The sequence below is a fragment of the Danio rerio genome, chromosome 22 (genome assembly GCF_049306965.1).
Source record: "Danio rerio strain Tuebingen ecotype United States chromosome 22, GRCz12tu, whole genome shotgun sequence".
Lineage (NCBI taxonomy): Eukaryota > Metazoa > Chordata > Actinopteri > Cypriniformes > Danionidae > Danio > Danio rerio.
The window spans coordinates 35,695,906-35,721,476 of NC_133197.1; the positions used below are offsets into that span (position 1 = coordinate 35,695,906).

Here is a 25,571-nt window from a genome sequence, read left to right on the forward strand (position 1 = left end):
AAGAAATCCTTGATATAAATTTCGTCTTATTTTTCGTCTTTCGTCTGAGACGTTAAACCGAGGTCCTGACTCTCTGTGGTCATTAAAAATCCCATGGCACTTCTCGTAAAGAGCAGGGGTGTATCCCCTGTCCCTCAATTGGCACTTACAATCATGACCTCCCAATCATCCCAATCCACTGATAAATAAGTATATTTGAGTTACTTTTTGAAAAACGTAACATGAGTTACATTTTTATTTTTAATTGATTAGATAAAAAAAAATGGATGTCATGGTGACGCAGTGGGTAGCACGATTGCCTCACAGCAAGAAGGCCACTGGTTTGAGCCTTTGCTAGCGTTTCTGTGTGTAGTTTGCGTGTTCTCCTCGTGTTGGTGTGGGTTTCTTTCGGGTGCTCAAGTTTCCCCCATAAATCCAAAAATATGCTGTAGAGGTGAATCGGGTAAGCTAAATTGGCCGTAGTGTGTGTTTCCTAGTGATGGGCTGCAGCTGGATAAATGTCCTGGATAAATTGGCGGTTCGTTCCACTGTGGCGACCCCACATTAATAAAGGGAATAAGCCAAAAAGAAAATGAATGAATGAATAATAAAAAAAAGGTTTGTAACATCAAGCACTACAACAAGGGGTTTTCTTATAGCTAAAAATCAAGGTAAGTGAATGTGACTGGGCGTCTCAAGCCAATAAAGTTCCATTGGCTGCAGCCGCTCCCACGTGACAAAACAAGGTCAATAGACAGGAATGAAATATTTCCCAGAAGATATCATCACCCTGCTTTCTTTGATTAAATCCAATAGGATCTTCAAACTGGCTCCTGGATTATTGCAGAAAATAAGCCTTGTGATGGTGATCTGCATCTTGCGCTCCAAGAAATATAATTATGTCATGCGACTCCCATGAAAGAGTGCAGGATTAAATTTCCAAATGTAAACTTAATTCCAAAGTTTTATAATTAATTCCTGGAGCACTATGTACTTGGTGGGGTTTCCTTCATCACAAGCCACATTAACACCCTAGCTTAAACATTTTAAAAGCATCATGAGAGGATAGGTTAGAGTGCAAATGTTCGGTCTAAAGGTTTTTGATGCGCACATGTCTTTACCCTATGATGACTCAAATTCTCCATTCCTACAGTTGAGGCAGAAAAGAAGGATGCTCATTTACAATCTACAAGTGGGGGAGGGAGGGGGATAAATCACACTCTTGTTGCACAAACTCTGACCTCCATCTTGTCGCAGGTCAATTGCATTGTGTACCCAAGCAATGCAAATGTACATCTAATTCATTAATCACCTGTTCCGTTTACAGCAATCAAACAAGCTTGTAACCGTAGACCTATTGATCAGGGTGGAAGTCCTTTGACATTTTTGGCAGAGGTTAAGTCACAGCTCATTAGTCCATCATTATCATCCTCGATTTAACGGTTTGAGTCGTGTTTTTCTGAGATAGGACAGGAATAAAAAATCCATTCCCTCCCGATGGATCCTTCTCTATTTTTCAGGCATTTCTGCTTCCAGAGTACTGACTCACAAAATAGGGCATAGTGGCACAGAATTCCCTGCATGTACAATTTGTGGGCCACTGATGCTGATGGAGAAGGGTAGAGTTCTGCAAGGGGGATGAATAATGTATTGGCGAAAGGCCTAGCTGTGTGAAAAGCTCTCGTTGATATGTTGGCGCTGTGTTCACTGCCTGAGAAGAAGAGGGGGAGAGACATCTTAATAACAGCTTTCCCCATTCGACTCGAGACGCCACGGGGCACTAAATTGTTACCTGAACTCAAGTCGAGTCTATGCGACTGACTAGCTAATAGCCATCTGCCTGTACTTCCCTTTGATCCGGTGCTATTATGAGACTTAAGCCTAAAATCAACCAAGTGATTACGACAACTGTCTTTGGAGGCAACAAGGAACAGCGAGGTTCTAATTCACTTCACGTCCTAGTTTGCAACTCTCGGGCTAAGTTTGCGGGTGATTGAGAGGAACTGAACCTACCACTTTCCGAGGAGAATTTAAGGCAAGGCAACTGTGAAATTAAAGTGACGAGCACTTCCACTGGGAACGACACTAATTGTTGAATTGATTTATTTGAAGGGGGGAACTTTTGCTCCACTTAGTCCATCTTTTAGATGTAATCCAAGATAGTGACACTTACGCTAATGAGTTCCCAAGCTAATTATTAAGACAAATATCAACAAATATTGATCACATTTCAAGAAGACACCTCCGGGTCTAGGTGTAAATCTGTCATTTACCAACAATTAAAAGCTGGAGGCGAGGATCATTTATCATCGGATGCTTGGGTTCTTCCAAAACCTGCAGCTGTAGGGAAGGAAAAAAATGTGAATATCTGTTTTTCTCTGACATCTGAAGTCCACAAAATCTTACTCTAGTGCGCTTCAGGGATGGCAAACTTGTCAGAGCTGCCTATGTTGACAGTGGTTGGGTATAACAATGAATCTCGGGGAAAAAGTATGGCTCATTTTAGCAGCTATGCCTTGCAGAGGTGTAAACAACATTAGGTTTGCTTTCTAATATATTTTGCTTAAAAGAATCCCAGTAATTAATGCATTGCTATCCTCATAACGATCTTGGATCGTTTTTTTATGCAGCTCGTAATATTACAAATGACCTCGCAGATGTTTAATTCGTATATAAAGGAGCTTGATACCACAATTCATGTCACCAGAAGTGACAGCGCAGCACCAGCACTTAAATGTACACCCATCTCATTAACGTTTAGTCCACAGCCTCAATTTCAGTCAACACTTTGGCTATTGTAGTCATTATGTGACTGTGGCCCTGCCAAATGAGATGCTGTGCTTCCTGGATGGCATATTTACACTGATACAGCCAGAGATAATTACTCTGTTCGAAAACACAGAGAGCTGCGCTACTGCCTACATAGGCAGCTGCCTACTAAGGTGACATATTTCCAGCGCTTTACATATGCAGTATCCTTGCGTGGGAGACTCATTTCTGTTGCCCAAGCAGAAGAGCATGCAACACGATGCCAAATTCCACTCACAAGGAATGAATGCAAGTATACAATGTTAATGCAATGTGAGTTGCTTTGGGTAAGATGTCTGCCAAATGCATAAATGTAGTTGGGATAGATTTCAGTAGAGTTTTCCAATAACAAAGCCACACTTACCTATTATAAAATCACAACATACCAATGAAAGTTTGAAGGTGCAGAATATGCATTTGCTTCTTTATTTAAAGTTTGCTATATGGATTTGAGACAGTAATTTCAAGTTTGACCACAAACAAATTCATGTTTCGCATTTGCTTAAAGTACAGTATTTCAAAAGTAATCAAATTACATGAATCCACCGCCATTTTGAATTCACTGATCGATGAATGTCTTGAATCAGGCCATGCACTGCTATCTCTAGGGCAGTGGTCACCAAACTTGCTCCTGGAGGGCTGGTGTCCAGCAGATCTTAGCTCCAACCCTAATCAAACACACCAGAACAAGCTAATCAAGGTCTTACTAGGTATACTTGAAACACCCAGGCAGGTGTGTTGAGGGAAGTTGGAGCTAAACCCAGCAGGGACACCGGCCCTCCAGGAACCAGATTGATGACCCCCGCTCTAGAGCATTAGGCCTATAAACCCTTAAGCACAAATGAAAATTATGATACCCACAGTGTAATGTGACACCAGGCTTTTTTGCTAGTTTTACCCAAGCAAAAGTCTCAATTTCACATCTTGCACCATGTTGCCTCTTAGATACCATGTAGAACTCCCTAGTAAGCATATAAAAATAAGTAAAACAACCACTTCAAACTCTTAAAAGAAATACATGACAACATGCTAGCAACCAATTAGAACATACAGAACTTCACTTAGGTGCCTTCCAGAAATCTTGCAGGGTCTGGGTACTTTAATAACAGAATAAAGATTAGTCCAGGTGAAGGGCTCTGAGACTGGAAAAAACAGCTGAGTTTGGGCCATTCCCCTTATTAAGAAAGAGAGGGATCTAGCCCGATCCCTGAATGCCTAGCTGTGCATCTATGGACATGCTGGTCTGAAACGGATGCAACTTTAATGCAACGGAAATATACAGTGTCGTTGACAAATTTAAAGCTGGTAAAAAGTCAGTGACAGTTATTTTATTTGTTGCTATGTAAAGAGCGTGTTAAATGTAACGTGATGTAATATGTGTATTTATATAGCACATTTATTGTGTATAGCCATACACCCAAAGTACTTCACAACCATGACGAGGTCTCTTCACACCACCTCCAGTGTGCAGCATTCACTTGGATGATGCGGCAGTAGCCACAGGAAAACACCCCTAGTGCGCTCACCACACACCAGGTAAAGGTGGAGAGACAGTGGAGTGGAGAGAGAGTGATACAGCCAATCCAATGGATGGGGATGATTGAGAGGCCACGATCAGGTAGAGCCGATGGAGGCCAAGACACCGAGAATGCACCCCTACTCTTTATGTGAAGTGGGGATTATCAATGGCCATAGAGAGTAAGGACCTCTTTTTAACACCGCACACTAACAGTATAGTGTCCCCTTCACTATACTGGGGCATTAGGACTCATATAGACCACAGGTTGAGTGCCCCCTGCTGGCCATACTAACCACTTCCAACAGCAACCTAATTTTCCCATGTGGTCCTCCATCCAGGTACTGACCAGGCTCAGCCCTACCTAGCTTCAGTGAGTAACCGGTCTTGGCCTGCAGGGTGATTTAGTTGTGGCATGCAGTGATAGATGGGTACAAAATGCATAGACACCTTGCTTATTACACACACAGAAATGGACAGCATCAAATAAATATATTTAAATATAAAAAATTAAAGGATTTATTTGTACAAGTTAATTATTGCTTATATACATATTTTTAAAAAAATTATTTTTTTCTTCACGCAAGTGGGCTTTGCTGGAATCCGTAGGTTCTGTAGGTGTAGATGGTTCTGTAGAAAGTCGAACTATTAAGTATCGACTTTGGGTTAACATTTACCCAGGAACCATCTTAACAGCAGAAAAAAACTCTAAACAATTTCTAAGTTTGGTGACCTAAATAAAACCAGAATGACCCAAAATGGGAAAAAAAATATCATATATTGTTTTAAATTTAATGTATCTGCTTTATTGTAAAGATTTAGTGAAGACGGGTCAAACTACGCAGAAGCAGATCTATTTCCTTGCTAGCAAATCGTTTGATTTTCTGCTTACAAAATCCAGCATTTAATTACCTAATGTGCCATGTTGCTGAGGATCTGAATGGTTTAAAGCATTTCACGACCAAAACACACCCAAAACTCAATAAGAATGTACCATGCTTACACCATGTGGGTGAGCACCGGCCATTTTTCCAGTGCCTAAAATAGCAAAAGTGCATTCGGACACACTAAATGCACCTGCGCCCTGCACTTTAGACCATGTGCTTAGATCATTAAAATAAAGCCCATTGTCTGCGACAAAGCAGTTGATGGATCAAATGTTCTTCAAAGGTTCTGGACTGCTACAAGTGATCTTTTTTACAGCTCCATTTTGGATATTATCCACCAAAGTCTTCAAAGAAATTTGAAGATGACAGAGAGACTCAAATAGCTCAATTTCTTTCCCTTTGTTCCCTGACCTGATCTAAAACATTCAAGAAAGTTCAAAAACTGCAAACCACAACTACAATCCAAAGCAGCTCTCTTAAACTATGCAGACATACCTGAGTTTGGCATAAGGGACTTACAGAATAGGATAAATAACGAGCAGATTACACAATATTAAAACTGCCAATTAGGTATGTTTGCAAGTTTCTTACTATTAGAGAAGCAACAAACAGATAATTCCATAAAGGTGTCAAAAAGCCTCTGACTAGATATATAATGCACTGGTCAGACAGGGAGATAGTGCAGTCAGGATCATTGTCTGTCTGAATTTTTCTATGTGGGTGTCTCAGCTAAAAATGCTGCCTCATAGCACGACTCTTCACCTAGCAATCTCATAGCAACCACACAGATCACCCCTGCAGTCAAAATGTAACAGTCACTCAGAACACCTTAGCAAACTTACAGCAACAGCCTGCAGCTAATAATGGCTTGACAACCAGACAGAATAACAACTGCAGAGCTACATCACAGCATCAACTAAGAATGGCTTAGCAACCTTATAACCTTACAGTAACCACCTAAAACTCCCTTGTAGCTATCATGCAAAAATGTGACTCAGAACAGCTACTCCAAATCGAGCAACACCTTAACAACTACTCAGGGCCCATTAACAACCAAACAAAGCTAGAAATACTTTAAAAACTGCAGTGGAACTCCCTAGCAACCACAAAACGAATTAAAAGTAACCTAGAACCCATTAGCTATTGTATAAGAGCTAACATTTAATGACTTAGCAAGAGCAATTCCTTAGCAACCACTCAGATCCAACCTAATAGCAGCTACAGCCAGCATTTACTTTGCGACCCTCCAGAAGCCCCTAGCTACCAAATAGAAACATGCTAATAACCACTTAGAACTAAGTAAGTTAGTGTTACAGCTTGCGATCCCATAGCAAGCACATATTATGCCAACAGCTACCACAATCCCTTAGGAAATACACAACAATGCATTAGCAACCATTAAAAACAACTAGGCAAGTGCACAGCAACATTCAAACACCTAAGGATACCATGTCAAACTTATAGCAACCCCCTGCAGCTAACAATTCCTTAGCAACCATCAAGAATCACTAGCTACCTCACTGATACATAGTAACCACTTAGAGCCTAGCAACTGCACTCCAGCATCCAGACTACCACTCAGAACAAATTAGAAACCTCATAGCACCACATTAAAGCTAACAATCCGTTAGCAACCACCGAGCACTCCCTAATAACCCCATTAAAATAAATTAACAGCCACTTCAAACCCCTGAACAAATGCATGACAACGTGCTAGCGGAAACTTGGAACATACAACTGAACTTCAGCACCTTAACGCATACTCAGAAAACCTTAGCAAATTCAAAACAACACACTGCATCCCTTAGCATTCACACATCACTACCTAGTAACCATTTAACAATACACTCATGACAACTCTGAAACTATTGGAACTACACAACACACACCAGCAACCACTTCCTGCTGAACTACAGCACCCAAACAAACCACTTAGGACACTTTATCCACATAGCAACATTCTGCACCTAGCAACCCCTTCGATAACACACAAAATTCCCGAGTAAACATATAACAATAAACAAACAACCACTTCAAACTCCTAAACAAATGCATGACAACATGCTAGCAACCAATTAGGACATACTGAGCTTCAGGACCTAACCAATAACCAGAAAACCTTAGCAGCTTCATAGTAACACCCAGCTCACACCAGCCGTTCAACAACAAGGAACTTCCTAGCAACTATGTGACAACACACTAACAACCACTTCAAAGCTCTTAGTAGCTACACAACACATTAGCAACCACAATTAGCAACGCTGAATTCCTGTCCTCTAACAACCACACATATTAACAGTCATAGAGCAGCATTTTGCACTCAGCAACCCTTTATCAACCACACCAATGTCCATGACAACCAAAACCCAACATGCTAACAACCTTTCCAAACACACTTTGGCAACTGTACAACATTATGCTAGCTACCACTTACAACATATAACTCAAATGCAGCACCTTAGCAGCTACTGAGATTGCCTGAACCACATAGTAACAATCTGCACCTAGCAAACCCTTAGCAACTACCCAGAATTCCCTAGCAACCAACAACCAATATTTTAACACCCACTCAACACAACATTACGACAACATGCTAGCTACTATTTACAACTAGATTGCAGCTGCATAAAAACCACTCAAAATGCCTTAACTTGATCGTAGCCTCCTAAAAACCACCCAGAACACTTTAACCACATAGCAACATTCTTCGCCAAGCAACACTTTAGCATCCACCCAGAACTCCCTGGCAAGCAACAAACAACATGCTAGCCCCCACTCTAAACAGTTTAGCAACTATACGTCAACATGCTAGCTACTATTGGATTTTAGTTGCCTTACAATCACTCAGAACGCCTTAACCACATAGCAACATTCTGCATATAGCAACCCCTTAGAAACTAACCAGAACTCCCTAGCAACCAAAAAGCAATTAGCTAACACCCTCTCCAAACAACTCAGCAACTGTACAACAGGTGAGCTGCTACTTACATTTGGATTGCAGCTGCCTAACAACTCCCTAGCAACAAAAAATTCAACATGCTAACAACAACTTCAAACAACTTAGCAACTGTTTGATGACAAAATACCAGCAACTACTTACAACTAAACTGGATCCCCCTAACAACCACTCAGAATGCCTTAACCACAAAGCAACATTCAGTACCTAGCAACGCGTTAGCAACCATGCAGAACTATGTAGCAAACAAAAACCAACATGCTAACAACTATTACAAACAACTTAGCAGCTGTTCAACAACATACTTGCTACTACTTACAACTGAATTGGATCCCCCTAACAACCACTCAGAACGCCTTAACCACATAACAACATTCTACATCTAGCAACCTCTTAGAAACTACCCAGAACTCCCTAGCAACCAAAAATCAGTATGCTAACACCCACTCTAACCATCTTAGCAACATTCTAGCTACCACTTCGCCTACAGCCTACAACTAAACTGCTAAGGCCCATACCTACAGTAGTAATGTCATAGTAAAATCCCTAGCAACTGCATTTTAAAGTGCCATCAAGCATTTAAAACCTCATAACAACAACCTTACTTTCTGATTACCTTCAGACCAAATAAAGCTGTCCAACAACCAAATTCTCATTTATTATGAATCAATTGGTTTTCTCCTTGGCTGCCCTCATCTCAGGCTTGAGTGTGTTTATTTGGGAAGAAGCTTCTGAACACTCAAATAACAAACTCAGCAGGATCTTTTGAAACTTTGATGAGCGATCAGATGGCTCTGTATCGCTTAAGAAAGGTTAGCCCGTGAGATTTCCTTCAACTCTATAGAGAACATCTAGTCAAAATAGATGATGTGTAGAATTTGATGAGGTAGTATCAGTCAAGTTAGTTGTGAAAAAGCTTTGTGATGATTTATTAGTGTCCAAATCTCTATTAATCCAGAATTGAATTTGAACATATTAAAATAAGGGCGTCACAGTGGCGCAGTGGGTAGCACGGTTTCCTCACAACAAGAAGTTTGCTGATTCGAGCCCTGGCTGTCTGACTAGGTGGTTCTGTTGTAGAGTTTGCATGTTCTCCCCGTGTTGGCATGGGTTTTCTCCGGATGCTCCGGTTTCCCCCACACATGTGCTATAGGGAAATTGAATAAGCAAAATGGGACGAAGTGTATGTATGTGAAAGAGTGTGTATGGGTGTTTCCCAGTACTGGGTTGCAGCTGGTGGTTCATTCTGCAGCTGGTGGTTTATTCTGCTGAGCCGACCCCAGATTAATAAAGGGACTAAATCGAAAAGAAAATGAATGAATATTAAAATGGCTAAAAAACTGAAAGGAGTGGCATGGTGGTGCAGTGGGGTAGCACTGTCGCCTTACAGCAAGAAGATTGCTGGTTCAAGCCTCGGCTGGGTCAGATGGCATTTCTGTGTGTAGTTTGCATGTTCTCCCTGTGTTCGCGTGGGTTTCTTCTGGTTGCTCCGGTTTCCCTCAGAAGTTCAAAGACATGCGCTAGGTTAATTGTGTAAGCTAAATTGTCCGTAGTGTATGTGTGTATATCATGGTTCTCCAAGTTAAGGGTTGAGCGTTGGGCCCACCACGTGAAAATTAGATGTTACTAAACACCTTCACAGTGTGGCTAAATATCAACTTCGATATAAACGGCCCAGGGAGTAAGAAAGAAAGTAAACAAACAGAAAAGCAATAATGCTAATTTTGGCGTACCCTAAAAGTTCACCATAGATGTAAAGTGGTACTCTTACCATTGCATTATTTAAAATTATTATATTTAGTCTGCATTATTCATGTAACAATATTCCCTTAGCCGTTAAACACTAGATTTTTTTTTTTTTTAACTTAATATTGGACTTATTTTGTGTCCAAAAATATTTAGTCTAAAATTATATTCAACTATAAAAAAAAATAAACTGAAGTGTCTCCTATCTCCACTCTACACTAAAAGTTCTGTTTTACTTGAAATAATTGTGAAACTTATTGCTATTGTACAAAATATACCTATCAAAGTTTATTTATTTTATTGCTTTTAATTGAAAAAAGAAGGTTTTTCAGAATCAATCCAGGGAAATTAATACAGCCAACAAAGAATGTATTGTGTCCTACTATTGAAATTAAATTAAATTAAATTAAATTAAATTAAATTAAATTAAATTAAATTAAATTAAATTAAGTTAAATTAAATTAAATTATACATAAATTAAATTTATACAAATTAAATTAAATTAAATTAAAATTAAATTAAAATAAATTTTACCATGTAGACAATATTAAGACAAACTGAAAAAACTAAACAAACTAAAAAAGACATTATATATATATATTTTTTAATTGTTTAATTATGTACAAAGTATAACCATTTAAACAAAATAATACAAAACATAGATATAGACCTAATTCTGTGTTCACACCAGATGTGGCATGTGCAATTTATTAGATACATAAATAGACTCATGAACATTTTGAGTTTGGTCACTTGTGGGTCAAATTTGTTTCATTCACTTCACAATAGACGTAGATTCTTGTCATAAGTGGGCCTTTTGCCTGCCGGGTGACTTTAGTTTTGTTTCTAAATGGCTAACAGATTTTATTAAGAGACTAGCTGTGCTTTATGTGCTTTAGGAAAGCTTAAAAACAGCGTAGGCTTGTTCGTTGCCATGTCACTAGATACTTTTAGTCCACCCAGTTCTTTGAGTTCATCAACTCAAAACCTGGATAATACCTGGATAATAGAGGCTTTCAGCAGTACTTCGGACTGAGTCGAGTCCTTTGATGAGCTGTTGTCGAGCGAATTGCGTCAAATGTGCAAACCGATCAATTGCCCAGGATGTCTATTCGTGTCTTTGCATTGATTTAACATGTAAATTACTTGTTCGACGCTTTATCCACATCTGGTGTGAATGCATAATAAGAAATTATTTCCCCCTAAAAATGTATTTATTTCTTAACTACCCAGACAGTTGGTTAATAAATAAATACATTTTTAGGGTGAATATCATCAACTATAAATCAATGAATCAATCAATGAATCAATCAATCAATCAATCAATCAATCAGTCAATCAATCGATCAATCTAAATGTCAGAGTTTGAAAAACAAAGTACACATCGACATTTTTTTGCAGCATTCTAAGAAACAACTAGATCACTGCGACCCACAACTGAGCAAATGCATCCTCCCAAGAGCATTCGACATGCGCAATGCTCCCAGGTGCATCTTCTCTAGTGAACGGAAGCTCAGTGAGCATGTTTAATTCGAATCAAATGTAGCATGTTAAAGTCTGGATGTCGGCAGTTCTGCACAACGCATTGGAACACGCTGTAGCTCTGGATAATGAAGGCGAAGGCATTCCACATCACACAGCGCTGTGTTCTCAAGCATACGAAAAGCATTTCCGTCGTCTCCCACAGGATGAGCGCTGTGCCACTTGTGTGCCAAAGCAATAAGAGTGATAAACAGTGCGGACTGCCACTCATACGGGATAATCAAACACGCAAATTAGCATCATTAATAACTGTCTCTTCTCTTCTGATCCTGAATGGACTGTAAATCACGTCATAAATAAAAATTAATGAACAAGCTGTGGTGGTTGGCGAGCATGGAACGCAAAGCTAAGATGGCAAAAGCCTTATTGTAGGTGTGGAGGTTCTGTTAGCTTTCTTTATGATTGCTGGTGAAAGCTGGCATATTGTGAAGGCTTTTTTATACCAAGTATGAATATATATATATATATATATATATATATATATATATATATATATATATATATATATATATATATATATATATATATATATATATATATATAAATAAATGTAATTCCAAAAAGAAATTACTCTAAATATAAAAGAACAGCAAGAGTTAACAACACTACTATAAGAATAATGGCACAAAATACCAAAACTGTTTGAATCACTATCCAAATAAGTATTTTATTTTGTTCAGATGGTAGTTGATAACAAAAATCGGCTTCCAATCAAATTAAGAAGCCAAGGATGCTAATCTGGTTATCATTATGGCTTTTTTATTATGTGAAACTGAAATGTCTGATTCTAAATTATCTTAAAGCTTTAAAGCTACAGCACACAATCTCAGAACAGAGCTTTAGATTGCTGTCCCTTGGTGCATCTCAATCTGCATAGCTATGCACTATTCTATTATTTAGCTTATTTTACTATTTAGATGTATATGTTTTGTAAAAAATAAAAATAAAAGAAATATCATATCTAGTCAATCACACATCCACCAAGCTTTCAAAATGTCGAACATCAAAATTACAACTTCAACTGTCAAAAATTGTAAGCCCACCAAACATTCAAATTACAACCATTAACATGTCAAACTCCTACAGTAAAACTTTCACACTCCAGCTGTTGAAATATCAAACTTCAACTGTCAAAAAATCAAACTCTGTCAAAAAAATTAACTCCAACTGTCAAAAATTTTATCTACAACTGTCAAAAATTCAAACTCCAACTACCAAAAAGTCCTACAGTAAAAATCTTAACTCCAATTGTCCAAAAATCTAACTCCAACTGTCAGAAATGTAATCTACAACTGTCAGAAATTCAAACTACAACTGTTAAAATATCCTACAGTAAAAAATCTTAACTCCAAATATCAAAAAATTTAACTACTGCTGTTAAAAATTCAACCTCCAATTGTCAAAAATTCAACTGTCAAAAAAACAAACTACAACTGTAAAAAAAAATCAAACTCCAACTGTCAAAACGTCCCACAGTAAAAAGTTCAACTCTAACTGTCAAAAATTGTATGCCAAGCAATCAAAATTTAAATTATAACCAACAACATGTCAAATGCCTACAGTAAAAATTTCAGACCCAGCTGTTGAAATATTAAACTCCAAATGTCAAAAATTATAACTCCAACTGTCAAACATTCAAACTACAACTGTTAGAAATTCAAACTACAACTCTCAAAAGTTTAAATACAACTGTTAAAAATGTAAACTACATCTGTGAAAAGTTCAAACTACAACTATCAAAATGTCCTACAGTCAGAAATCCAATTACAACTGTCAAAAATTATAAGCCAAACAATCAAACACTCAAATTATAACCATCAACATGTCAAACTCCAAGGCTACAGTAAACAAAAATGCAGACTCCAGCTGTTGAAATATCAAACCCCAACTGTCAAAATTTCAAACTATAACTGTCAAAATGTCAAAGTACAACTGTCAAAAATGTCCTACAGTCAACATTTCAATTTCAACTGTCAAAAATTCAAAGTTTAACTGTCAAACTCTTTCGCTAAAAATGCTGACTTCAGCTGTTAAAATATCAAATTCTAAAACCGTCAAAAATTGTCAAAAACTGTCAAAATGTCCTACAGTCAAAATTTTAACTTTATCTGTCAAAATTTCAAAGTAACCATCAACTCCTACGGTACACATGTCAGACTCCGGCTGTAAAAATATTAAACTTCAACTGTCAAAAAAAATCTAACTTCAGCTGTCAAAAATTCAAACTCTAACTGTCAAAATGTCCTACAGTCAATATTTAAACTCCAACTGTAAAAAATTCAAAGTGCAACTATTAACATATTAAACTCCTACGGAATAAATGCTGACTTCAACTGTTAAAATATCAAACTTCAACTGTTACAACATCAAAATCCAAAACTGTCAAAAATTCTAACTATAACTGTCAAAATGTCCTACATTTAAACTTTAAACTCCAACTGTCAAAAATTCAAAGTACAACTGCTAACATTTCAAACTCCTACAGTGAAAAATGCTAAATATGTTAAAATATCAAACTTCAACTGTTACAACTCCAAAACTTCAAAACTTATCAAACTCCAAAAATGTCTCCAACTGTCAAAAATTTAGACTCCAACTGTCAAAATGTAAAATTAAAAACCCACACACATCAAAATCCCTATGTATTATTCTACTGTCTGGCATCTGTTTATCTCTGACAAAAAAGTAAAGCTTTTACTGTTAAAAATTCCAGCTTTGGCTGTCAAACATCAAATTTCAATAAGATAACCCCAACTGTCAATAAGATAAATTGTCAAGAAAACTGTATTACTTAAAAATATTTCAAACTTGTATAACTACTAGAAACTTTCAGGCAAAGTTTTCTTAAGCTAATATCAAAGTTTGTTTACAAGTACAGTAAAAATGATGGCTAAACAGACAAACAAATGAGAAGTAAAAAAATAATCTGAATAAAGTGAGAAATTGGCCAATTAACAGAATTTGCAGAGTCATGAAAAGTCTTGGAGGTTGTGCGAATATGCAGAGATTCCCTATGTAAGATACTACAGCATAAATATTGCTACTCACAGCTTTCTGTGCGACATTTCTTTATGTTTAATTATTGATTGATCTTTTTCCCATTCATATCTGCCACAAGAAAGCACGTTATAACATGCGCTACAAAAGAGATATAGTAACCTCTAAAAAGTCTTGCCATAAAGTAAGCACAGATAACCTCCTGCCAAACAGAGAAGCACAGTCGTTATGCCAACAAACTGGCCAACATCTTCGTAGAAAGCTTAAGCATGTCTTTCACTAATGCACTCAGGGCACTTTAACCTCAAAATCATGTTAAGTTTAATATAATTACATGACACACTTAGCCAAAACATCATTGGGTGCTTAATCTCCTCTCCCTGTCCCAAAGTCAACAAGAACTGGCATTTGCAATCCAATTTACTTCCGTCATGGAAGTTTTTGCAGTATTAAATGTGATACTGAAATAAATAATTGAGTAAGCTGGGAAATTTAATCAATTTACAATTGATAGGATCATGAAAAGTAGGTGTTACACACCATACCAGAGGAAAAGTAGTTAAAGGAGAGGTTTAGCAATAAGAATTAATTTCAAAGCATAATTTAAATCCAAAAGGTACATTTTATAACATTCACAAATGTTTTTTTACTTTAATACAACATGTGCTGGTTTTATAAATGCAATGATTTATATTTAACATGTAATTTTAGAGAAGATAAGCAAGATAACATCCCAGGACCGATCTCTTCAGACACTGCGAGAAAAGATCTGATGTTGCAAAGTTTATGGATGGATGATATTCTATTTTAGAAAATGTTTATAAACCAAAAAAAGCATTATAAAGGTCTTCCAAACTCGTGTGTTGCACCAAGCCATAGATATTGGGTAACGCAGGTCATTGTAGGTTTCTGTTGGGCTAGTTTGGCTCTCATCAGGCTCACGTCTTTGGGAGTATGCCTGATTCAGCATGTAGAATAAGTAGTGCGGTCAGCAAAATAATGTTTTGATTGGCTATGGTTCAGAAAGCAAATGATAGCAAGAAGTCAAAAATCGAAGTGACAAAACCAAACAATCCACCCAACTTAAAGGGTCACGAAACATCAAAACACATTTTTTCAGCTGTTGACAGTCATATATGTGTCCCACACGGCTAAAAACACTATTACGACACATATATTTCACTAAAAAGTGAAAATTTATTGTTTTTGCGTTATTTCGAGCAAATTCGTTCTTCCGATTTAAAACAAATTTTTGAAGCTGCGTCACAGCCATGAGATCTTAGCGTGTATTCCAGCGTGTAAACTGGACGTCTGTACCTGGGAGTACCTTATTACGAGTGTGCTGCATTCATTCATTAGTAAGACTTGGTTCAAACCAATCAGCGCGCTCTATTGTGTATGCGGTGCAATTTAATTAATATGCATGATAGCTTCAAACACTGTTTTTTACCTGAAACAGTGTTCAGACGGCAGAGAGACGACACAGTGTGTTGCCAAAACAAGTGAGAAAAGAATAAAAATTGTTTGGAGATACAGGTCGTCAGTGTTGCTTTTATAATGTGCTGCAACAAAGGTTTTGTTTTCATTTTCCAGCTATGAGAGCGCAACTGGACTCATGTGTGGATCAGTGCAGGCGACACGCGGCAGATAATACGTTTGTACGGAACATTTTTTTACTCTAGAGCTTTTCGCATCTGGAAATTGTGAAATCCGGATTTGTTGCTCGTCTCCTTTTAAAAAAAGACGCAGCTCCAGTTGGTGTTGATTGTCCTGTCTCAGCAGATTTGGTAAGTTTGCGTGCGATCAGTGCCCTTTCTTTGTTCATTCAGATAACAAAGTAATAGTTAGTATTATCAGCAGTACTCTTTCAGTATTTAAAGACAGACCTTGGTCAAAATGATTTCTAAGTTACTTAGTTTACAGTTCGTTAATATCACTACAATATTATGAGCTGAAAAATCTGCTGTAATTGCTGTTCTCCTAGTGAAAACATGTAAACACTGGAAGCTAACTATTACCAACCGTCGTGTTGAATTTTCGCCGCATTTTGTGACAGGATTGTCTACACACACACAGCTTTCTGATCTTCCAAGTGCATCTGAGTTACCGAGAAATGCATAGGTTTTTACTTTTATACGATTTGCGGTATCAAACATTTTAGTCATTAAACAGAGTCACTGTCTTTCTCCCCTGCTCCTGTGTGTTTGTTTTTCCTCAGTGAAAATCAGCGCGTGCCCAAATGGAAACTCTCATTTTTATCTCATTCCCTCTTTTCCCTCCCCCGACACTCCCACCTAAACAGAGCTAGACACACCCACTTTCCTGACCTTTTCCAAACTATAGTTGTGAAAACACCGTGCTGAAACAGGGGGTTTCATGGCCCTTTAACAAGGAATTCAAAGAAGCTGTCATCTATATCATTTGGATTTCTCAAATATTTGCAAATTATATGGATTATCAGCTTATCAGACTAAATGAATAAGTAAAACCCTCTGTGGAGGGCATCACAGTATTGTGAAAATAATATACAAATGCTGTTTTGTTTACGATTTTCATCCATGTTCTAGTTTTAGTCAGCTGTTGTCTGTTTGGTGTTCATGTGTAGCTTTATTGGCCCAAATGGGACCAGACGCACAGTCAGCGTTCATCGCTGCTAGTTCTTTGATGACAGCTTGGTGTGTCCAGGGCTTAAAACTTCTCACTTATTTTCTAAGGAATGTAAAAACAATCAGGATGTTTGCCTGATATACCACAGGCCCTAGTAAGCAACCCCAATTACTGTTTTTTTTTTACATCATGTTATACCTCAGCATTTAATTTGTGCCCTAAAAGGTACAAGTCAAGTTCCAGTAATTGGCTTTACTCACTAATGAGGGAGACGTTTGGAGTAAATCTCCCTTCCTCAGGGCACACCACGCATTGTTTTGCAAAGGAGATTTGTTAAAAGCATCTCAATACCACACAGTTGCCAGCAATGTCAGACGCTTTTTTTCTTAAAGATTACATTGTGTTGGGGAAAACACTGCAAGGTGTTCGCTGTTGCTGTCTCAAGCAATCACCTTTGTATTGCTGAGATAAATGAGTAGCATAATCAAAACATTTCTCAATGAATAAAGCATGTTTCTAAATACATAATCCGTAAACACTGAAGGAACTGACAGGTTCTTAGAAGAAACCAAAACACTTCTGTTTATTGACGTAGGGACTGCTGTGTGGTTTCAGGTTTAGTTATCTACAAAGAAAGGTTGTTTATTGTTTTGTCTGACTCACCGGCTCCTCTTGAAATCTGCATGAAGGCCTCGACTCCTTTCTCGCCATAGCTTCCCTCCGAGGCCACGGTAGATACGTAGTTCCACCCCATCGACTTGACTATCTCCACCATTGCTTGTGCTTGGAAGGAGTCGGGAGGTACGACACGAGAAAAGAAATCGTACCGGCGGTCATCGCTCAATTCTGGGGCGGTGGAGGCGTAGCTGATCTGCGGAATCTGAAAGCAGAAAAAAAAGGTGGTTAGATTCAATGTTAGAAAACTGAGCTGCCTCCATTTTTATTTCTGTCAGCCCCTATAATGGAAAATGATAGAGTGTTCTTCGCCATGATTCTGTATTGAATGTCAATTACTCAAACTTTCATGGGGAATTGTATCTGCCATCTCTCTTTGACGTGGTCGTAATATAAATGCTGGTCTGCGGTGGGTTCATGCAATGAAACTTGTATTAAATTGAAATTGAGACAAGGCTGAGCTGACGTCGAGTCTCTCTCTAGTGACATAAGTGGTTCTTCCTAAACGTAGGCTGTTATTGAAATACTTAATTTTATAGAATTGAGTGTAACGTATTTTAAGGAATATCATGCAAGCATAATCCTGCGCCACTATATTGTAAAGCAAAAAGACCCATCCGCTGCAGCTTGGCATGTGCATAACAAAATGTTGGTCTTTGGCAGATATCAGAAATAAACAGAAAGAGACTTTCACATCACCCACCAGCTGTCGGCGCAGACTGCGGCGGCACATTTATCATCTTGGACAAGCTGCATAATATACTCGTTGTTTTTTGAGTTATGTAATGAAACAACGAGTGCTGCATTTAAGTCATTCACCTTAGAAGAGGTCACACTGCGAATACACACAAACACTAAAACGGTCGCTTAACACCGTTTAGCATAAAATCCCACCGATTCAGTTCCCTAATGCACAGTCAAGGGTGACTTCAACTCTGAAACTTGATGATTCAACCTCTCGAAATGATGAACTATCTCCTGGAACACAGCTTGTTATGAAGTTATGAAAATGTCCTTGGCTGAGGCTATCAGGCCCCAGATGATCATCAATGGCAGCCAACAATGTTCAGGCTATTTTCCAGTGTGTTCAATAATCACTTGCCTTGAGTCACATTTCTGAATTAAGGGGGAACTGAATATGTAAATGTCTTCACACAATTTCAAAAAAGCTAATCTGCAAATAGTCCTCACAACTGCCCGCATTATCCACTAAAGCTCAGGCATGTTTTCTATTTTCCGACAGACGCTTTGTCACGTCTTCTGTAATAGAAGTCTCACACTCAAACTCAGAGCAATTCCCAGATATTTTTTTGAGGCATGTAAAAGCACGCTTCGTGCCCGGGCTTCATGTGACATCATTCACTGTTTACTAAGTAAACACAGTAAAGTAACCTTGCAATAACCCTCAAAAGGCTAGTGAATGAAAAGAAAACCTTTTAAACACTTCAAGGGGGAAAAACACACCGAGCGATTTTCAAAAGGCGCTTTGCCACCTGCTACTGGGGGATGTATTGCGAATGTAGACGGTCCATGAATAATCATTACCAGCCATGAAACTGGATTTTTAAAAAAGGGGCTTTGCAAATATTCAGGGAAGAATGATAAGCTAGCTCCTGGTACATACAAACACATTCTTAAAGGTCAACGCTTCAGTAGGCGTCTAAGAAATTCAACATATCTTTTGAAAAGTTCAAAATGAGTTTGACTCAACTGGCGCTCAGGGTTTTCTTTGCAATTATCCGCATGCTTTTTCCTCCATTTGACACAGGTCTGGGATTACTTGATCTTTGACCAAATCAGGCCAGACCCATTCTTCCCACAGTTAATTCCCTCCTCTGAAGAGAGCCTCCTGCTCGTCAGCCAGCAAACTTTAGCTAAATGCTGCTTTTTTTTTCAATTAGCCTCTTGATCTTGCTTGATTTAACAGGGAGCTAAGCTTTTTCATTAAATCATTTGGCTGGAGAATATACTGTATATAAGGGACAAAATATGTGGGGGTGGATGTACATGAACTCTGTACATTTGGTGAGAGACAAATCTATGAATTTAACAGTAATTAAGGTAAAGGAATAACACTTTACAATAACAATTATGTTGCAATGAAAATGGTAAATGAAAATGCTTGATTATTGTGCTGTATTGAACAATGGTTTGTCCTAAAACTCTTTTGCAAGCTGTCACTTTTTTTTTTTTTTTGCTAATTCTTTCTCTTGGCACACAACTCCTCTGGCTCTCACAGCGTGAATGCAATTTTTGGAAATCTCCGAAACTTTTGGAAGGAAAAGGCAGAACAAAGCATATTTATGGGTTTCTTTTTAAACTTTAATTATGTTATTGCAAAGAAGAAAAAGTGAGAAAAAACAAGGATAATGGGGAAGATGAGGGAGGAATGTGAGCTGAAAATGTCTTGAGGTTGGTTCACTCTATTCTTGTTTTTAGCTTGTATCAAAGATGAAGCATTCTGAAAGTAGCAAACAGACTCTGTCATGTTTGTTCAAATACTACCCAGTCAGAAATGCTAAAACAGTGTTAATTGTTGTCTTATTTTCTCTTAAAATGTCTAAATATCACTGAAACATAAAGTTTTATTTATTTATTTATTTATTTTGCTTAGAAATAGGCTCATTTCACAAGTCACCTATAGTTAAGAAGTTGTTAACTCTAAGAATATATTAACAGAAGTGTCAAGATTTAAATAAGACTTTTGTGAGATGCAAATGGTCTAATCTGATTCAATGATTTATGCTAAGCTAAGCAATAAGTGCTCTTATCAGACATGGAGATCAGTTGAATGGATTAAAAAATGGTAAAACTAAACTGTTTAACTCTAGGGAATTTTCATTCATTAATTCAGCTTGGTCTTAGGCCGTACTCACACTAGGTACAGTTGCCTCGAACCGGACCAAAGCAAGCTTGTCCCCCCTCCCGTCACCCCCAACGGCCCGCACTCACACACAAACGGGCCTCAGCACGCTTACGTCATCATTGCTGTGAGAAGCGCTCTTACTCAGCACAGTGGAGATTTCTCTAGTTATATTGTTTCAGTCGTTTGATATGCAGTGACATGCAGTCAAATATTTTGGCAAACAGTCCTTAGGGATGCGGGGACACGCAGTCAAATACTTCGCTGAACAGATCCGCCACTTTTGGCACTTATAATCATAATCCTCTCGTGCTGCAGGAATGAGGAAGTCTGCTGAAGGTGCACAGCTGTCGTGCAGTGAGGAGTTTGTGTCTTTAATAAACTACGGCAGTTTGCGTTCACTGAACAGTAAAAATGATTAATAAATCCATATGAAACAGTCCCTTAAAAGTCACGTCTCGCTTTCACTTTCGGGCTTTGGCACGTTCTGCACTCACACACAAGCGTACCGCGCAAAAGACCAAGTGAACCGTGCTCAGGCACACCTCTTCCAACCGGGCCAGGGCCGGCCAAGTGAACCGTGCTTGAGCCAGATTCAGTGCACTCACACTTCTCAAACGATCCGGGAAACGGGCCTGGGCACGGTACGGATGGCATAGTGTGAGTAGGCCCTTAATTTCAGAGGTTGCCACAGCGGAATTAACTATTTTAGCATATGCTTCACGCAGCGGATGCCCTTTCAAACACAATCCAGTATCAGGAAACGCCCATAAACACTCATTCACACACACACTCATACACTATGGACAATTTAGTTGATTTAATTCACCTACAGCTCATGTGTTTGGACTGTGGGGAAAATTGAAGCACCCAGAGGAAACCCACACGATCAAATGGAGAACATGCAAACTCCACATGTCAAATGGCCCAGCCGGGATTCGAACCAGTGACCTTTTGGCTGTGAGTTGACAGTGCTATCAACTGAGCCACCATGCCGCCCCAGGGGACATTCAATACAATTAAAAAACAATAAGAGTGGAGTGTTCATTTAATACAAGTTTGTTGTCACAATTCCACATAAAGAAATACAAAAAAGCCACAGGAAAATTGGATATGTACTAATAAAAAGACAAAGGGAACCTTACTTAAATCTGAATTAACATCTCAGCAATCCAAAGTCACCTTCTCTTCATGAAATCAACAAGCAAGCTTTCACAAACACCTTCTAAATTGTTTTTTTCCTAAAGGTAATGATAAAATCCACAGCTTTTAGCTCCCCCAGAGTTGTCTCTCGAGCTATTAATAAAGTTTTGCAGTTTATAAAAAAAAATATGAGTCATTCTGAAACAAGTATATATGTATCCCAGTGTATTTGTTTGTATTACAAAAGATATTTCTGCAGCATCACCAGCTGAAGCAATTACAGGTTGCCTCTTTCAACTCAAGTCAAGTCCCGAAGCAAGAACTCGTCATTTAAACCATTCCAAGACAGTTTCCTCCGCCTGCAGCAAGCTTTGACTATTTGCTCCTTGAGGAGTCAGAGGAAACAGATCTTGTAGCCCCAAAACCCGGGATAACACAGATCGGCTAGAGGTGAGGCCTAGAGCTTTCAAAAGCAAACCCCCACCCCCTCCTCTTTCCTCCATCGTTCTTTCAGTCCTGTCTTTCCCACTCACTCACAGACACACAAATAATATCAAGGCCCTGCATCGTAGCCATAGCCCTTGTAAGCTGTCAACTGTGTATTTATGTGTCTGTGTGGATGACAGGAAGGGCCGTGATGAACATTGTTCGGCTTAGGGATGGCGCCCCATTATCGGACTCCATTATCTTGTCTATCAGGGTGACTGATCTGAAGGTGGTGGCTACTGTGTCCCCAGAATCCAGGGGCCTGTCTTGTGTCAAGTCAGGAGGTGTAAGACTAAGGCGTCCTGTTGGACCATCCATCAGGTGAAGGCGTCTTTTATTCAGTCACACAAACACAGCCCAAAGAACTTTGTGGCATATTGTGGCCTACTCGTTCTGAGGTGATTACTGGTGTCATGTTAAATATGGGGGCAGGCATGGCCTAATAATTAGAGAGTTGGAATTGTGATGCAAAAATCACAGGTTTGAGTCCCTGCAGATTGTAGGTGGCTGATACAGCAATCTCTTTTACCCTCAATACCATGGCTAAAGTGAGCAAGTCAGAACGTACTCACACTAGGTACAGTTGCTTTGAACCGTGCCAAAGGGCGCTTGTCCCTCTCCTCTCTACCCCAACAGCCTGCACTCACATTATTACCTTCTGTGCTGCAGAAAGTTTACATCATCAGTGATGCGACTGTTCAGTTTAACAGAAAAAGAAAGCTCTCGCTCAGCACAATAGAGATTGCCTTAGTTATTCTGTTTTGTAATATTTCTAGTCGCTTGGGATGCAGTGACCTGCAGTCAAATATTTGACGCTCATAAATGATCACAAAAGTCCCTGTGCAGCATGTATTAGGAGGTTTGCTGAAGGTGCAGCTGACACGCAGTGAGGGGTTTGCATTTTTAATAGACTATCACAGTTTGTGTTCATTAAAAAGTAAGAATGATTAATAAATCCATATGAAACAGTCTCTTAAATGTGACATTGCGTCTTCAGTTTCAGGCTCAAGCACGCTTTGTCACACGTCTTACCACCGACCAGGGCCGGCCAACTGAACTATGCCTGGGCCTGATTCGGAGTACACACACTTGTCAAATGAACCCGGAAAAACGCACCTGGGCACGGTTTGGATAGCATAGTGTGGAGTAAACCCCCAACTGCTCCCTGGCGAATTCAGTGTGTGTTCAGTGTGTCCCCAGTATGTGTTTATGGGTGTGAGTTGCTTTGTACAAAAACATCTGATAAACACTTAAATGTTAATTTTAAAAGAGAAAAATTGGCGTCAAAAGTGGGATTGCAAATGTGATGAGTGTCCACACAAACATTGGTATTTTCAAAACTACTTTTTCCTACGTGGTTTTGCCCTGTGCCCACATGAAAACTCAGTGTCAGATGACTGAAACCAAAACTATCTAAAATATGTGGCCAGAATAAGGACTTTCCAAAACTCCGGGTACTGTCTGTTCACGTGGACGCTAAAATCAGAGTTTTTGCCTCATGACATCAGCGTGTGCTGTTTCCCTCTTTCTGAATGGCCAACACAGCTGCGGCAATGTGGAAAATGCAAATCAGGCAAAATTACGCTCATTCGTCGCAAATGCAAACACTTTACATATTTCGTGTCATTTGCCCACGGGGTGGTAATCTGCCTCTGTTCTCACATTTGCAATGATTTGTATGCAATTTACCCATGCAAATAATTCATTCCCTATTTGGTGTGAACTCTTGACGTGAAGTGTCATTATCGCCCCCTGTTGGTTCGGCTTGCTCTATATACAGTTGAAGTCAGAATTATTAGCCCCCCTGAAATGTTAGACAGCTTGTTTATTTTTTCTCCAATTTCTGTTTATTGGAGAGAAGATTTTTTTACACATAACTAAACATAATAGTTTTAATAACTCATCTCTAATAACTAATTTATTTTATCTTTGCCATGATGACAGTAAATAGTATTTTACTAGATATTTTTCAAGACACTTTTATACAGCTTAAAGAGACATTTAAAGGCTTAACTAGGTTAATTAGGGTAACTAGGCAGGTTAGGGTAATTAGGCAAGTTATTGTATAACAGTGGTTTGTTCTGTAGATTTTTGAGAAAAAATATAGCTAAAAGGGGTTAATAATTTTGTCTCAAAAATGTTGATTAAAAAATTAAGAACTGCTTTTATTCTAGCCGAAATAAAACAAAGAAGAGTTTCTCTAGAAGAAAGAATATTAACATACATACTGTGAAAATTTCCTTGCTCTGCTAAACATCAGTTGGAAAATATTAAAAAAATAAGAAAAAATTGGAAGGGGGCTAATAATTCTGACTTCAACCGTACATGCATTAGAGTGTATTTTTGCATTTTCATGTGAATGGAGATTTTTTTTTTAAACGAAAGCAGGGAAAAACCCATTTATAAAAATACCCATGTATATGTGGACATGGCCTAAATCTAAGAGGGAGAGTTTGGTCCCTGCTCAAAGTGTGTCCATGGGTGTGAGTTGATTTGGATAAAACTGTTCGCTAACTGCTCAAATGTAAAAAAATGCATCTAAAACAAGATTGCACATGTGATGATCCAGTAACTCTAGAAATAAGAGTTTGTTCTGTCTCCCAAACTTTTTTCTTTCATTCAGTGCATTCCAAAGCAGTCTTTCATTTGCAAAACCCATTTTCAAGACATTCAAGCCGAAATACATTCATACCATCTTGTGTCTAACATTGTACTTATCTTCCGGTGTGATTCTCCATTCTGAATTATGATCCAACCACTCTGAAAGTACATGCTCCATAAATATCGGTGCTGTGCTATCTATATTTGAAGAACCATATTGAGGGGAGCGTCTTCAAACAAATGTCTGAACCAAGCCAACAGTAGCCAAGCAGCATCTCTCTTCGTTTATTTGGTTTTGCTAACATTATTATCTATAGCTTCCTTACGAGCTTGTAAACACTTCTCCGGGGCTGTCACACATCCAGCCACAGTTCCTCATAAGTCAACATTTGGTGAGCAAAAACAACCTGTAGGGTTTTTGTCACCTGCCAGTGCTTAATGTGGTCGTGACCCTGGAGTCCTCTGTCTGAGCCAAAGACTGATGAGCTTCACAATAATAGATCCGCCTTATGACCACTAGGGGTCATTTTTTGCATCCACTCGAAAGGTCAGGTGTGTTGACAGCGCTCATAAAAAGAAATAGACGAGGTATTTGACAATGGGCTGACCCGGCATTGATCAGAGTTGGAGTGCCTCTACCTGAGTGAAATGGAGAATCGCTGCAGACTGAGGCTACAGCGTTGGACGTGTGACATGGGGGATGACATTTCCAGTGACATTTTCTCTACCTCTATTCTCCACCCAACACGGTGACATTAACTTTTA

At 38.7% G+C, this 25,571-nt stretch overlaps 1 protein-coding gene across 4 annotated transcripts in view; it reads right to left on the bottom strand.

Moving 5' to 3' along the window:
* Positions 1–25,571, bottom strand: part of grm7 (glutamate metabotropic receptor 7) — a 376,391-nt gene that overhangs the window by 232,384 nt on the left and 118,436 nt on the right. For all 4 annotated transcript variants that reach the window (XM_073936208.1, XM_073936209.1, NM_001302247.1 and 1 more), the window contains 1 exon segment: positions 17,702–17,918. In XM_073936208.1, coding sequence (XP_073792309.1) covers positions 17,702–17,918 — 217 coding nt within the window.